Here is a 16,401-nt window from a genome sequence, read left to right as displayed (position 1 = left end):
GAGAACAGGGTAGAGAAAAATAGATCTTGTTCGGGTTAATCACAGCCAGGTGGACGGAACCTCTACAGCCAAAACTCAGCCGGGGTCTGACAGGGCAAACAGGACTCCTGTGCACATTACAGTACAACCCCACACCCTCTGACACACATTCAGTAAGCCACACCAAACACACAGAAATATGAATGGACCTTTGTGTCACACAGAGAAAATGCTGAGACCACCTTCTAACCTGCCTCTGTTAGCAATAAACAGTGGAACAAAAACAATTAAGACTGTTTATAGTAAATGAAAAAAGGCTCTCAGAGCCGGGCCCAGGCACCGTACATCACCTCAAGCTGAGCGGAATGGCTTTATGGTTCCTTCTTAAGACTAATGGCTACACATCAAAACATTTTTTAAAGTGCCTCCTTTGCTTCGGAGTAAAATTTATTGTATCAAACTGTGACCTTAGGGCTCACAGGAAAAACTGAAACTTACATGGATGACTTCAAGCTTTGGGACCAGCAGTTGTGAATGTCATCACCCTTGCTGTGGTTCCGATGATCAAATCTCCCTCGGGACGACACAGCGATACCCCGAAACTCATCTGTCTCGTTTCAACTTAAATCCCTCTGTACGTTGCAGCCAGAGGCCTCTCCTCACTCATAAATGTAAATGAGTCATTTAAATTCAACAGTGTTCTCTCCACAGGTCTTGGTGATGAGCCAGTTTCCATATCTTGTTAGCTCACTCATGGGGCATCCTGCATCCTCTCAGTCTGTCTCCTGTTAATTCAATTACAGTAGAGGATGGACTGAAGCTTTGGCTTTAAATTCCACACATGGTAGCCAAACCAAACTGTACATGTGATTATGCTAAGAATCAGATCCAAGATTCTCCTCTCCTCTGATTTTCTTATTTAACCCTCGGTGTGTATCTCTTTCTTTCCTCCCAGATGTGGAGTTACTGTCGATGGACAGCACTAAGGCAAGTTGCTGGGTGAATAACAAGCTGCGAGGCCACGAGGAGCAGTGGAAAGAGGACGACTGCACCTTCTGCCAGTGCGTGGATGGAGAGCCGCACTGCACGGCCATGGCCTGCAAACAGAGCTGCCAGAACCCGGTCAAGATCCCTGGAGAGTGCTGTCCCTTCTGTGAAGGTATGGCCTTCGAACCACTTGTCTTTTATTATTTATCATATTTAATGTATAACTCAGACCTATGTGAGGTACACATTAGCCCACATACCACATGTAGGAGGCTCCTGTGTCCCCGCAGCTTTGCCACAGAGGCCATGTCAGCATGGGCTCATTAAAGGGGAGGCCACGGAGCATTCTTCAAGCTGCAGGGTTCTTTGTGTTCCTTTATTACTGTTGCCCGCCAAAATGAGACCCACCTGTGTGTGCGAGGCTGCGCCGGGCTTTTAAAGCAGGAGGCTGCATAATTGAAGTGGATCCTTTTTTTGTGAGCGTAATTAGTTACAGCTCGTTGGGCTGCTCCTCCCACCGAACGTGGCAAGAGACGTCTGACGGGAATCGCCATGGTGCATGTGTGTTGTTGTTGACTTCACAATGAAGCTGGCCCTGATTCAAGAGAGTCTGCGCAGTGCTGACTTCAGTCCAGGGGACACTCTGTTATCTTCACTTGTAGACTAACCAGAACTAAAACGTGCTCTTTAGATGCATTTGACTTATTAATAGGAGACAGTTCCACACAATAAGACAGAGAGGTATAATCCCCCTTACAGTGCGACCCACCCTGGTGTAATTGCTCTACATTTATCTGTAATTACTGTTTACACCAAAATAAGAGCACTGTAAATAGGTAGCTATTACAGTTGGCACAAAAAGCATAGAGGTGTTACACCTGAGGGGATCCTGGCACACGTATGAAAAACAGAAAGAAAATCATAAAAGAAATCTGTTCTTTGTCGTGTCTCATGCAAACTTTTTATCCTCCATCGTCTCTTTTGTTCTCTAGAGCCTTCTTATGAGACAGTTAGCCCCATGCTCTGTCCTCCGCTGGAAAACTGCTCCCTCTCAGGAAACGACTGCCCGTATGGCTTCCAACAAGACAAAAACGGATGTCTGCTCTGCCACTGTCTCAACAGTAAGTTCACTTTCCTCCAAAGGGTTCAAGTTTGACTTGCGGAAGCTTGAATGTGACACATTTCTTGACATGCTGCCTCTTGCTTTGCTTTAAAATGTGTGGACAAACAATGTTGTATTTACCTGTTTGCTCGTGCTGATGGTTTGGACAGCAGCAAAGACATGTTCTCATTCAGGTCAGCTTATTTGTGTCCATGGCTGCAGTCTTTACAAGAATGTTCCTGCCCCCATGCCCCGTAGCAACTCGTGCTCATGCCTTTGATGGATTGTTGTGCCCATGATCAGATGACCTCTCCCTCAACTCTTTCAGATGACTCTTGCCCCGACCTGGGAAAATACTGTTCCCTGAAATGCCCGATGGGATACGAGAGGGATGATTTTGGCTGTGAGGTGTGCGAGTGTAGCATCCCCATGCCCAAGTGCCGACCTTTGACCTGCACTAAGACCTGCCCTTATGGATATGTGTAAGTACACCCAGTGAACCTGTGGGTTTCTCTCTTCCCTCCCCCCTAAGTCAACTTTTGCTCATTTTTCATCTGTGTTTTCAGACTGTTTTACAAGCATCATGAAACTATACTCTTTGCTCTTACATGCTCAGAAAGAATAATCTTAGTGGATAGTTATCTTTGTTTTACTCCCGAGAAAATGGTTTTGGGGAAGAAATTCTAATCAGATTAATTAGATTAATTTTAATTGATTTGATCTGTTTCAATTGGTAGTTAAAAACGTATATTTCCAAGTGATAACCAGAGGCCAGGGCCTGTTTGGTCCTGATCAACAGGAAGTAGAAGTGGCTATGGCAACAGTACTGTAGTTTGGCATCCAAGATCAAACGGCCCACCTTGGTGGCCAGTCCGAGCCAGGTCTCTAAATCTGTGTGTCAGAGTGTGTGTGTGTGTGTGTGTGTGTGTGTGTGTGTTTGTGTGTGAGTAATTCACTGTGAGGTCCTGCAACTCCTTTCCTCCTAATCCCATTTAACCCAATCAAACATCTGGAAATGCTCTCTACCAGGACGCTCGGTCCCCAGGCACCGCTCTCATTTCATAAATCATTGTTCCGTCTCAAAACAACGATCAAAAACACATCAGGACAAAAGCTGCCTTTATGAAACGTATACAGTTGGGATTCTTCTGGTATCTCAACCATGCTATGTGGAGCCACGGCTCAAGATGGGCCCGATATGTCTGCGCAGAAGAGGAGAAGAGAGGAGAGGAGAGGATGGGAGAGGAGAGGAGAAGAGAGGATGAGGGGGAGCCCATGGGGAAAAGAAGAGCAGGAAGTCCTGGCTTTATCCTTCATAAGCAGCTGTTTAGGTCTACCCTCAGAAGTCAGAAATCCTCTGAGAGCTTGCCAGCCTTACAATGCAGATCTGTCCGCTCACACAGGATCTCAGCATGCAGCCACCACAAAGAAACAAAAGGCACAAAGGATCTCTGTGTTTATACTGTTGATGACATCCTGTGTGTACTGTAATGTACATATCCAAAACTGATGGCGCAGGATGAATGTAAACCTTGTAAACTATGCGTACCCATGTGTTGAACACTCCTCTCTTGTGTTAACAGTCCAGATGAGAGACTTTCTCAGGGTCGCTCTTATGACTGAAGTTGTGTTTTAAATCCTTCATAGCTCAAAATCATCACTGTGACCTCACAGGTCATGAATGGCATTCTTCTGGCCATCACAGTTGCGGCACACTGGAAATTGTGCCGAGCCAGCAGTCCCAGGGCCGGGGGCCCCCAGTGCCTCCCCGAGCCCCTCTATCCCCCTGGAGCCCAAAGCGCTGCTTGGCATTCCACACACCATCTTTAAACAAAGCCTTGCTCTAAGGTCGCAGCACTCTCTGTCTCTGTATTTGTACAGTGAGGCTCTGGCCAAACCCTCACAATGTTGTTTCAATAGCTGTTATTGCTGTTTCAGCATAGATAGGGCGCTCTGTTTGCTGAGGCTGACATGCTCTGTCCTCTTTATGGGACACAGCACCCATCCATGGGTTCGAGGGCTTATTTTATTTATGCTGGCTCGGCAGATGAAGATTAATCGAGCAATTACCCAGACCTAATGAGGCCACTGCTTCATAAAATGGGTATCATCACTTACCCTGAGAGAGAGAGAGAGAGGTGGAGAGGGAGGCTTGCTGGGTGAAAGAGGACTGAATGTAGACAGAGGGGGATAGAGAGCGAGTCTAGAAGTGTGGATACAGGTCATTGTTTCATCTGCGTTTTGACGATCTATCAACCTGCAGCTCATCCATGTTTTATTAGGTAGATAATTGGATCCGACTGGCCTATTTACAGCCTCTGCAGCTTCTGCACTTAATACTGCTCCGCTTTCTTTTTAGGTGAGGATATCCCTTTAATTGTGCTGGGTTTACTTCATAATAGCACCTTAAAGATATAATATTTAACATTTCTTCATTAAAATGACAAAAAACATCTAGACCTTTTGTATTTTCTTGAGTTGTGTAACAACGTTCTTACCCAGAGGAGTCATTTATGCAAGGTACCGGTGCATTTCATTTCGGCCGTGAGGAAGGAAGCGTGCGAACGTGGCCAAACATAGTGTGAATAAAACTTTTAAACATTACCTCGTCTGTGAACATTTCTGCGAGTCAGGTAGATAGATTTTCATGGGCAATGGTGGTTGTTTAGCAAGGATGACAACAGCTCCCATGATCCCACGCAACTTATATCTTTTACTTAGTTTTGATTGAGAGATCCCTAGTGACAAAAATTACATACTGCCCCTTTAAAACAAAAACCTGTTTATAAATTGTCACTCACACAGCTTGTGCCTGACCCTCAGAAGGCAATATCTCTCTTTCTCTAGTTTTCTGTACTCCTCAATCATGCCCACTTTAGTTCTTGTCTGGCCGCTGCTCTTTGGCTCTCTTATATGTCTGCCAAAGGCTTTTGGAGCAATAAGGATGGCATCAGGGTGAATTGAAAGCATCTGAATTGGCTTTAGATTGCTCCATCCACAGTCTTTGGGCTGGTATGATGTGCAAACCACAGGGAGCTCACGTGTTGGCCTTTTTATTTGGCTTTCTTTAAGGGCAGCTAATGCAGAGAGGGGGAAAGCAGGTCCAGATGTTGATTATACCAGACGTGAGCATCTGGTTCTCAATCACAACACCACGATGTACTCCTCTTTTATCCACATCATATTGAGGAGATATCCTCAATATGATGTGGTTTTATCTGAACAGCACAGGAGTGGCATTGTTTAAGTGACTGAGTTTTATACGTGTGTGCACTTCAATCCTGTCTGTGTTTGTCGTCCCTCAGGAGGAACAAGCACGGCTGTGAGATGTGTCGCTGCGTCAAGTGTCCTCCCTTCACCTGTGACAAGCACTGCAGCGACGGCTATCGACAGAACAGGAAGGGCTGCTCCATCTGCATGTGTAAAGGTAACCGAGCTCTGTTTAGACATCACCTGCTGCAAAGCGCAAGATAATCTGACTGAACAATACCTCAATAGCAATTATGTGACAATAGTTCAGGGGTGTCAAACTGGCACTTTCACACGATAATTGCCATGTACTTATGGGCATTTATTCTATCGATATAGAGTTATATATGAAAAGTAACCCCCGATACGTAACTTCAGTTCCACCACAGGGTCTTAACTGTAAACTGGACAAAAAACCACTAACATCTGGCTTTTGTCTTCAGTGGAAAAGGGTACTATTGTTATCCATTCCCAGATCAAATGACTCTTCTCTGATCAGCGGTGATGGAAACGTGACATCCGGAAGAACACCCTAATTTCACCCCTTTTCCAATGCAATGCTACAACACGTTAAGGATGTTGGCACGCAGAGCTGCCGACAGGGGAGAACACCAGATAAATTGTCCCAGGCTATTGGTCATGGAAGGCCAGAAAGGGCCTTAAAATAATCTGTTGGCGGGGCCTTTGGAGATCATCTTGTCCTGGGCCTGAGCAAGACCATTGGCAGCCTTGTTGACACGTGAATAATTTGACATCCGTCCCCATTTAAGCAGCACTCAGACTTCTTTCAGTCGTCGCTGAGTTTGAAAGAAAGACTGAAGTCAAAGATATCTAAAGAAAACATAAAAAAACAAACTGCCAAATCATTGCTACCTATCTAATCGGTATTGCGTATGTGCAACTCAACAGAGATGAGAAAGAATAGAGATGTCTCACTCCTTCTCTACTTCCATCATCAGCTCCAGAAAGACCCTGTGTAATTCAGAATGTTATAAAGACAAGTTTATGAGGTCAACAGTGACACAAAAACCTGCCATATACGCGCTAATTTGGGTGTAATTAATAAAGAAATCTCAATATCAAATGGGGAGACTTACTTGAAATTCCATCACTTTGTATCCCTGGAGGATTTTTAACCACTAACCCCATATATAAATGTTGAGTTATATATCAAGAGTTTCCCCCCTGATACCTAACCACAGTTCCACCACAGAGTCTTAACTGTAAGCTGCATAAAGGGTAGAGGTTGGAAGGAGATAGGAGCGCTCTGTTAGCAGAGTTGAATTTCTGCCACTAAGCTGCAGCTTAGGTTTCCTGTGACCTTCTGGTGCTCCACTGTGGAGACTTTTATGAATGCTTGTTTTGGTCCTTGTTGGTGTTTAGCTTTATCCAGGGGCTGTGTGTGCAACTCTAATTAGATTGCCTCAACCCCCTAAGTTTGAAGCAAGTGTACAGATGCCATATTTATGCGCCACCACACTTTATGCAATGTGTTTATTTTTGCCAGTTTAGCTGCATTATAAATATTTCGGCCTCAAATATACTTCTGGTTTTCCTGTATGGTGAGATGATCAGTCGGAGCAGCTGGCTCCTCGTCTCCACAAACAGAGGGATGCAAACAGAGCTGTGACCTACTGAAAATAAACGTGCTGTTTACCTGATTCTGAACCCTTGTATCGGTCTCTCTGTGGACTGTTAAAATATTTAGGGATAGGAAACTTTTTTTGGAAGTACATTTTTCTCTGTGCGTTGTTTTTAAGCCAAGGTTTCACATGAAAGAGAAGAGGCATCTAAACATCTGCCTGAACTCTGCAACGTAGCACTGTGTCCGGCTTTGTTCCAGATCCCAGCGGATCCCTACAAGCTTTAACAGCCATACTGTGTTTAACACATGCAGGGGCTTGGTTACTGGTAACATGGGCCCTTCATAAGATGTGATATGTCTGCCTTTTAGGTGTAATGTGATGATGTGATGATATTGTGGGGAATTCATTAAGCTTGATTCAAGGTTGGATTATGAATTGACCTGTGGTACGCACATATGCAATAAAGTAATTCCAGTAAACAAAACCACAACCACTTAGCTCTCACTTAGGCCTCCAATGAAATTGGTCCTAAGAGTATAATACTGGCCCTTTTTACTGTAAATCATAAATGCACTTAATGAAATTTCCACAGTGAATTTACAAGGTTCCTTGCTTGAATGTTTGCACAGTTCCTCCACAAGTCCTTCCTTGGCTAGCTACCCCTCTAATGTCTGTGCCTCTCATGTTTGTGTCTCTAGAAAGTGGCCATGTCCCGAGCACCACTGTCCCAGCACCGATGCCCAGCTACTGCCTCACCTCCAACGGGCACCGATACGAGGAAGGCGACGGCTGGCATGACGGCTGTCGTGACTGCTACTGCCACTCCGGACGGGAGATGTGCGTGCTCATTTCGTGCCCCGTGCCCAGCTGTTCTCATCCAGTTGTGAGGCCTGACCAGTGTTGCCCCACGTGTGAGGGTACGTCGCTGCAATTCAATTACTTTATTTTGTGTCCAGTTAATACCCTTAACCCTTTTTCTATGCAATTGAGGGATTATTACCGATAACAGATGATGGGCAGGCCAAAATTTCCAGATTATGGACACCTTGAAAGGCATTATCCTGCGTATACTATGTCCCTTGCCAAAGAGCAAAATTTAAGACAATTAATTCATATTTTTAGGTTATATGGTTTTTCACAAGCAATAACTCCTTCCTTGGCAAAACCTGAGGGTTTGACTAATACCTGGAACAATCAGGATATTCCCACAAGGTTCTCATGTAATATCAGGAATTAATGGACACTGGAATCGATCAGTATCGAGTATTCATCTAGATCATGGTGTGATAACCAATGATAAACTACAAAAAATTGGAATAATCCTTCAAAATCTTCTCATTAGATAAAGACAAACTCAGATGTGTCAGATCAGTTTGCAGTTTTACGTTTTGGAAATTCTTAATGAAGCAGCTGACAGTACACTGAAGGTGTATTGTCAGAAGGTCACTGCTTCACAGTTTTTAACACACAGACAAAAAAACGCTTTAGGACTCACTTTGACAGTTAATACACATGCTTCCTTGCACGCACTCACACACATCTGGCAAAGCACACTATACAGCCCCCTAACAGCTCATTCAAGCGAGAGCTTCGGATCATTAGCTAACTTTTGGGCCTTAGACTTGCCGGCCACTTAAACTCTCAAACACACAGTCTCTGTCTGTCCGTCTCTCTAAAAATGGAAGGCACACTGATCCACACCCACACGTTTTTTATCCACAACCCTCCGACTCATGCGGATATTTATGGAGGAGTGACTCAGTTGGCTGTTCAAATATTTAGGAGTGAAAGAATGTCTACAACTTTCAGAAGCTACGCACACTTTGCAGTCAGGGGACAACGGGCTAACTCTTTGCAGATGTCTGCTACTCTGCTGGACACAAAGATGTTTTTAACTAAACGAGTGTCAAAACACAAGTTGGACACCGCCCTACACTGCCCGAGGCTTCTCTTTAATGGATAGTGGTCTCCCATGCATCCTCATTCGTGTAACTTATGACCCTGTTTACTTTGTCACTCTGTCGTGTTGCAGTGGTTGTTATGAGCTGAATGAATGTTTGTTTGGCACAGACCAGAATGTGAATTTGATAGCAGAGCGCTAACATGACTGTTTCCTTTCTTTGCCTCCCTCCTCCTCCCCCACTGTAGATGAGTCAGGCAGCGGTCAGCCGGAGGGGATGGACATGGTGGTGTGCAGAGCGCCCGGGGGGGAGTTTTACGTGGAGGGGGAGACCTGGAACCTGGACGAGTGCACGCGCTGCACCTGCAGGAAGGGACGTGTCCTGTGCGACACTGAAGTGTGTCCCCCGGCTCTCTGCCAGACGCCAATCAGGAACAAGGACACCTGTTGCCACGTGTGCCCAGGTAATTACAAAAAGGGCAGGAAAAAGACCCGGGGGGGGGGGGGGGCATCAGAGGAAAAGTATATAGCTGTTTTGGATGTGCTATCAGCATGTGGTTTTGGAAGGTCTTGCATGTTGCACTCTGTCGGGCAGTTTTATGTCAGGCCCACAGACTCATAAAGAAACCAGCCAAGACCGGTTGGGTTTACATAGCAGGCAGCAGCACATGTGCACTGCTTTCACCCGGCAGTCCTCGCCGAAGGTTCATCGTAACTCTCTCATAGCTGGAAGCGCAAGAATGTAACTATGTAATTTGCGCTCAATCTGTGCTATTCCCCCGGTTATGGGAATAAACCCCGACAACAAATGTCTACGCAAATGCAAAACCACACGCATATTTTATTTACAAGTGCACCCAAACACTCGAGCCTCTCTCATACACTTAGAATCAACATATCCCAAGCACTCCCCCAGCATGAGGCCCACAAATCAGCAATGCATGACTGCGCCTGAGAGCTGCTCCTTGAGAATGCCGGCCCGCCTTATCGCTGCATCTCCCTTCACAAAAGCAGATTGTCAGAGGCCGGCCTTTGATATATGTATGGGTCTGGTCACCAGGAATGTGGGAATAATACACATCTCACTGACAGGCCCTATGATGTATGTGTACTGTAGAGCAGCGTGGTGTGTACATGCTAACTAAGTCCTGAGAAGGCCTCAGATCTCAGGCCTGCAGGGGTCTGATGAGACGGAGAGATAAGGCCGCAGAGCTGACATCTGACATATGGAGTCTCTTGTGTTTGTGTTTAACATACAGTAAAGCATCTTTCCCTTTGGCGTCACCTTAAAGGCCCCATAACTCCTGTGGATTGAGATGTTATACAGCAGGGATAAATGCAGGAGTCGTGTAGAGGCCGTAGCACTCAGACAGAATTAGGTTTTTCTTTGAAAATTCTCTTCGAGCTAAACTTTACATGCTCCAACCTTACATTACCAAGGCTTATTAAAGGTGCAATATGTAGGAATGCTCACCAGCTAGCCCCAGCGGTCCAAGGCTCTTCCCAGTCTGGGCGTACTCATGTCAGATAACAGGACTGCTAGTTACATGGCTAACTAATTAAACTCTTACATACTGCGCCTTTAAGTGAGGAAATAGGCTAGAACCTAACCCAGCACACAGCTCCATATCGTACCTTACCCTTTAACTATCTTCATTATTAACTTTATTTGTACCTCTGTGCAACCGCAGACGAGACCCAGAGCCCGCTGCTGCCAGTCAACAACAGCCAGCAGGAGTACTGCATAACCAACGATGGAGATGTGCTGCTGGCGGGAGACTCCTGGAAAGCCAACGCCTGTACCAGCTGCACCTGCAACAACGGCACCATTCAGTGTTTCTCTCAGCGCTGTCCGGCTGCCAACTGCAGGGTGCCCGTCTTACGCAAGGGCCAGTGCTGCCCACACTGTCTCGGTGAGTCTCAATCAAGAGAAGGCTGCCTTTAGACTCAACTTTGAGTATTTTTCTGGCACTGAAACTCAGCCCTGAGTTTAAATACATTCTGAATGTGGTTTATGTTACATACTAAATTGTTGTTTATGTAACACTTCCACAAAGTAAGAACAAGATGTCAAAGTTGTGGTACCCCTGGAACAAGGCCCAGCCTGTTGTTGTTGTTGTTGGGAAAGTTATAATTTATAGCGCTACATGTCAAAAAGAGGGCGTAACTGAGGGGTTTCCTACGCTGACTGTGTGCGTATGTGTTTGTTCGTTAGACACAGCCACTCTGGCGCTTCTTAGGCAAACACGACCGTTGGCAACACCATTCCATGTGACATGCACACACGGGCACCGCTCGGAGCAAAAACATTCCTCAAGCATCCGCACATTCACACGTGTTTCCTGTCCCCGACTGAATCGGCCCGCATCGCCCCCTCTCTGTGGCGGCACAGGAAGGCAAAGCTCCATGTCAGCTTTTCCTATAGAGGAAAACCTCAGCAGAGGCACCCATTGTTCACCCTGACATGGAGCCGTTTCACCAGGCCTTTGTTTTTGTTATTCGCCCGGTGGAAAACAGAGCTTTTCACGTAATGCCTTTTTTTAAAAAGCAGTACAGTGGAAGTTCCTATAAACACACCTTATCAATTTAGACACCAGGGAGTTGATACATTCCCTCACAGTTATGTCTGGAATGCTTTGTGTTACACCGCCGATATCAGTAATGGATCTTATTCTTGTCTGAACAGAAATAACAACGTCGGTGCCGGTGATGGTGTCTACCAACGCCCCCAAGACAACGACCTCTGTTACAGTGGAGAGTGCAGCGTGGATCACCACCGTCACTGTACCGCCCATCATCGCTGATACAGGTACCTGCTCATTAAATCATCCACATATTCCCCCTCACATATAGCCCCTAAGTTGTTCATGCTCTCCAATATAACAGATATTGTTGTTGGGCGCATTTAGCTGCCACCGCCCAGTGGCTTGTCTTGGTGACCATCATAACAGAGGAAGATTTGGTCTTACTCAAGGAGCTGGTTAACCAAGAAGTTTTGGCTAACCGCATGCAGTGATGCCAGTGCTTTATTTAGCTTCCCCTGCCTCCTTTTTCAAACATCCTCAACCCATCATGGATTCATCCCAGTTATTGGCATGGCTGTGTAGCCTACACCCCCTGCCAATGTTTAGAGTCTGTGAATGTTTATGCTGATGGAGGGTGTTTTGTGATTCATTGATAAATGAGTGAAAGGGAAATAAACTGATGATGCACTAAAACGATAATGATAAATGGACGCGGGCTAAACATGATCTCTCTTGAGACACCCAGCGTTTATTTTTCCATGTTTAATACCAAGCTGTGAAGCGAAGAAATAAACTGTTTTCAGATTAAATGGGGGGGGGGAAAAGCTTTCTGTGGGAAAGATATCCGATATCGATGCTGTCTGTGTCCCTCAGATGAGCCAGGTCTGGGTGAGAATTATCCCAGCCAAACAGAGATGGCCCTCATCTACCAATCAGCAGCTTGGATCCTGGCAGGTCTCCTGCTGGCCATCATCATCTTCCTCATCGTGGCGTTACTTATCAACAAGAAAAAGAAGTGGGTGCAGATGTCCTGCTACAGTGCACCAAAGAAGGTGAGAAGAGATCTGTAAATCACGTTAATCGGCTCATTATTTTCAAGCGCTGGCTTAAAAATGCTCCTTGATCTTCCTGCTTCTGCTACATGCAGCACTAAAGCCGTCATGACGTTAAGATTAACGCCGTTTCCCCTTTGCCCTGCACTTTTAACTGGAACAAGGTCATGTCCATCATGGGGATCTACAACTCAACCATGAAATGAGATTGTAGCCTCAGAAGATCCGAATTTGTCAGTATATTGTCAGAACAAACAAGTGCAAGGTGAAAAAAATTAGAAAGGATTCATCTGACCTGAGTTATGGCTTCAATCTGACAACAAGGGCAGTGGTGGAAGAAGTATTCAGATCCTTTACTTAAGTAAAAGTAACCACTACCAGCAAAATGTAGTTAAAGTAAAAGTACTTAGATATTATTATATATGACATCAATAGATTATTAATACTGAAGCATCAATGCATAATCAGCATTTTACCGTTGTCGCCGCTGGAGCTAGTTTGAACTACTTTATACACAGTTTTAAATACATTACTTTGCCTTTTTGCTGAGATATTGGATCATTTGAACATTTGTTGAAATGAAACCAACTGAGACTGAATCACTATTTACCTGACATGTGATCCCAACTACACGGCTGTTTGAAAGATGTCAGAGGCCAAAGCAGTTGGTTTAGTCATAAACAAGGCGTTGTATTTTAAAAGCTTGTCATATTATTTATTGTTTAAAATCTTTATTTTAAAGGATAAGTTCACCCAAACGAGAAAATCCAGTCATTATCTGCTCACCACCATGTTTCTAGAGCTTCACAGCAAAACAGTGTTGCAGCATTCTCCGAAACAGCTGAAGTAAAAACATCTCGTCTGGCATAATCCAAGTCTCCGTAAGCCCTGAGATCCCAAACTGATTTTGAATAGACGTTATTTACATGCTTGATGAGCAGTTGAGCACATGCACCCACCTCAGACGGGCAAAGGCTTATAGCTGAACAGCTTACACCCTTTTTTAAGCTGAAATCTTCACTGTGTCAGCATCTAGTTCAGTTGTTCAGGAGAATGCTGCATCGCTGTTCTACTGTGCAGCTCCAGAAATTTTTTCACAAACATTTTGGGATAAAAGTAACTAGTGACTAAAGCTGGAAAATGCCGTGGAGTAAAAAAAAGAAAAAAAAAAGAACCATCTTTCCCTCTGAAATCTAGCAAAAGTGTAAAGTAGCATACAATAGAAATAGTCAAGTTAAGAACAAGTAGCTCAATATGTACTACTTTCCACCACTGAACAAGGGGCTATGTTCTTTTTCCTGTCCTGCTCAGACTGTGATCCTGAAGAAGCATGTGAACAAGAACTCGGTGGTCTACATGGAGCCCTCCAAGGAGAACAAGTTCCAGAATGTGAAGAACGACTGCGGCATCATCCACTTCTCTCCGGAGATGAGCTCCCCCTGCGCGGACAAGATGACCATCCCCAGGGCCAAGCTGAGCATGGGCAACGACTGGACGCCGCGCTAAAACACACCGCTCGAGCCCCGCAGATCGGAGCTGTCCGGCACCTCCCACTCTCTCTCACTGCTGTATCCAAGGTGATTGGGTGACACACCTTGGGCGCCGCCTTGTTCCCACCCTTCTCTCTCTGAGGATGCTCGACAAGAGACAACACAAGCGGCCTCTGTTTCTTTTACTACGTGTCCATATTCTTCTTTGGGTGGAGTGAGATGCTGGGAGGTGGACGGACGCATGGACACATAAAAGGACTCTGCTTTAAAACAGAGAAGGAGGCAGCCAGAGAGGCTCCTCTGTCAGAATCAGACTTTGACTGTGAACATTGTAATATTATTGCCCATTATTGCCTCCTTTGAAACTGGAACTCTGAGGCAATAAGAGGAGCATAAAAAGCTTTAGGACAGGGGTTTGGGCTGTAGTTTAAAGGGGCTGTAGAGGATGAAGCCCCCCTGAGATCAGCAGTGCTTCATGGATGTAATCATTTTCATCAGCAGGGAGGCCAAAGGAACTGATAATCCAGTTGGATCACGTTGGGTTCAGCAGCCAAATCATAACAAAGTCAACAGGCTTTATATAGACCCCCAGATCCAAACCCCTGCCTTAGAATGTGTGGTTTCCATCTTAGTTTTTGTATATTTCTACAGTGTTTGTACTCGTTGTAGTGTTGTTCTTGGCCACCTCTCGTTTTTATTATGGGTGTCTCTGTGGGGCCAGCTTGAAACATTTTGAAAATGCCAGTCCAAACATTCCCCCCCGATCAAGTTCAGGAAGGACACGCTTCCCAAACAACAGCCTTGTTTCTACCTTCGACTGACCTGAGCCGTTCCATTCAGAAAACTCCGGACGACGAACCGCAATTCTACGCAATGAAATATGTGAATTTCCTCTTTAGTTTTCGCCTTTTTTCCAGGAGGATCAGCCCATCAGTCGTACTTCATCATCTCAAAGAATCGCAAAGCTGAGGTGGAGTGATGTTCATCCAGGAAGAGTCGTTTTAGCGGCGCCAGACACTTCATCTGGTCTTTGATACCTCGCCTCACTATTTCATTCAAAGCTGTGTGTTTGTGTTTGTGTGTGTGTGTGTGTGTGTGTGTGTGTGTGTGTGTGGACCTTCTGTTCACATCGAATGTTAGAGATAGTTATGAGTCATTTTAAAGCCTTAATTCTATAGCCTTAATGCATTTTCTTTGTTTTCCTTTAATAACTGAGTTATAGCCCATATCAAGGAGCCTAAAAACAGTAATATATTCAGATTTTGTTGTACAGCGTCACTGATGGTTCTCATCAACTCTTAAAGTGAATTATGTGATGTGGAGATGTTAAAGTGTAAGGGGAGCTTGTTTGGTACACATTACAAATTAAGAGCATGTTAAAGAGACGTAGCACTTTTCTTTGGAGCCAGTGTTTTTTTTTTTCGAACGCGCCCTGCAGGATTCCTGGAGGGATAAAGGCCCTAATCAGGGATTTGATAGGCATATTAAGCCCGCGGAGATGTTAAACCACTCAAGTGAACACGCTGTTGCAGCTAGAGGCTCTGTACCAATCTGATCAGCGCGGGGAAGGACAGAATCTGAGAAGCATTACGAAGCAAGGAAAAGGTCTTGGATCGGAGGTTTCGACCCACTGCCAATTTTCTCAATACAAAGACCATTCTGATGCCAAAATTGGTTGGAGACCAATTTATATTGAAGTGTTTTAGTAACTCGGTAGATTTGTGTCTGTTTGAATCATGACCATGTGCTTTAAAAAAAAAAATGAAGAGGCGACTGTAAAAGCTTACGCAGTTCTTTGTTCTTCTATGTGTAAAAAAAAAAAAAAGTAGTTTAAATTAGTAGGACAGAAGAGTACCTTATTTATTTTTTCACATAGCTTTATTTATTAATACTATAGTTTGAGATTTTTTTTTTTTTTTTTTTTTGGAAAAATGAACTTTTGGTAGCCAAAGCTGCTGTACATTGTAGACTATTTACCATTTCTATCTGCTATATTCTATACAACCTTATTTATTTCACTGTTGCAAACCCTGTAAATATGTTTCCTAGATGATGAACTGTAACATTTACACTTATTTTGAAAAATAAATGTGTGAACCAAAGTAGCCCTGCATCGATGATACTTAAACTCGGTCGGAGGAGCAATTCCCAAAAGTGCCGTGATGTCAGCCAAGATGGTATCTGTTAGTGGTTTGTACTTGCAGGCTCATTCACATCTGGTCCTGGAGTTCTGCTCCAAATGGGAATTTGTCCTCTCTTAGTTTCTTTAAATGCTTACCCAGGTTGTTCTCTTATCTCAGTAGCACTTGCAGATGTGTTTAGTGGTATTACTGTATGTTATTCCTGATGGGGGGAGGGGGTCCTCTGAGATTTAAGCACTAGTGAGGAGTACACCTCATCTATCCGGTGTGCTAATAAAACACTGGAAAACACAAAGACATGCAGGCCAGACCTGGAAGCCTGGATAATCCTCAATGCAGACTGGGCTGTTGTTTTGACTTGTCCGTCAAAGCTCTCTCATAAACTTCAAG

General features: G+C 44.7%; 1 protein-coding gene across 1 annotated transcript in view; it reads left to right on the top strand.

Annotated features, from left to right (window-relative positions):
• The window catches only part of crim1 (cysteine rich transmembrane BMP regulator 1 (chordin-like)), a 36,782-nt gene extending 20,807 nt beyond the window's left edge, over positions 1–15,975 (top strand). Inside the window, exons 6-15 of the mRNA XM_073483098.1 lie at positions 935–1,138; positions 1,959–2,087; positions 2,397–2,550; positions 5,374–5,495; positions 7,602–7,820; positions 9,052–9,267; positions 10,495–10,716; positions 11,490–11,612; positions 12,202–12,380; positions 13,692–15,975. Of these exons, the coding sequence (XP_073339199.1) occupies positions 935–1,138; positions 1,959–2,087; positions 2,397–2,550; positions 5,374–5,495; positions 7,602–7,820; positions 9,052–9,267; positions 10,495–10,716; positions 11,490–11,612; positions 12,202–12,380; positions 13,692–13,886 (1,763 nt within the window). The 3' untranslated portion in view covers positions 13,887–15,975. The remainder of the gene's footprint in view (positions 1–934; positions 1,139–1,958; positions 2,088–2,396; positions 2,551–5,373; positions 5,496–7,601; positions 7,821–9,051; positions 9,268–10,494; positions 10,717–11,489; positions 11,613–12,201; positions 12,381–13,691) is intronic.
• The last annotated feature ends 426 nt before the right edge of the window (positions 15,976–16,401 follow it).

The sequence above is a fragment of the Pagrus major genome, chromosome 16 (genome assembly GCF_040436345.1).
Source record: "Pagrus major chromosome 16, Pma_NU_1.0".
In the NCBI taxonomy this organism is placed as follows: Eukaryota; Metazoa; Chordata; class Actinopteri; order Spariformes; family Sparidae; genus Pagrus; species Pagrus major.
This window is presented reverse-complemented; position numbering and strand designations above follow the sequence as displayed.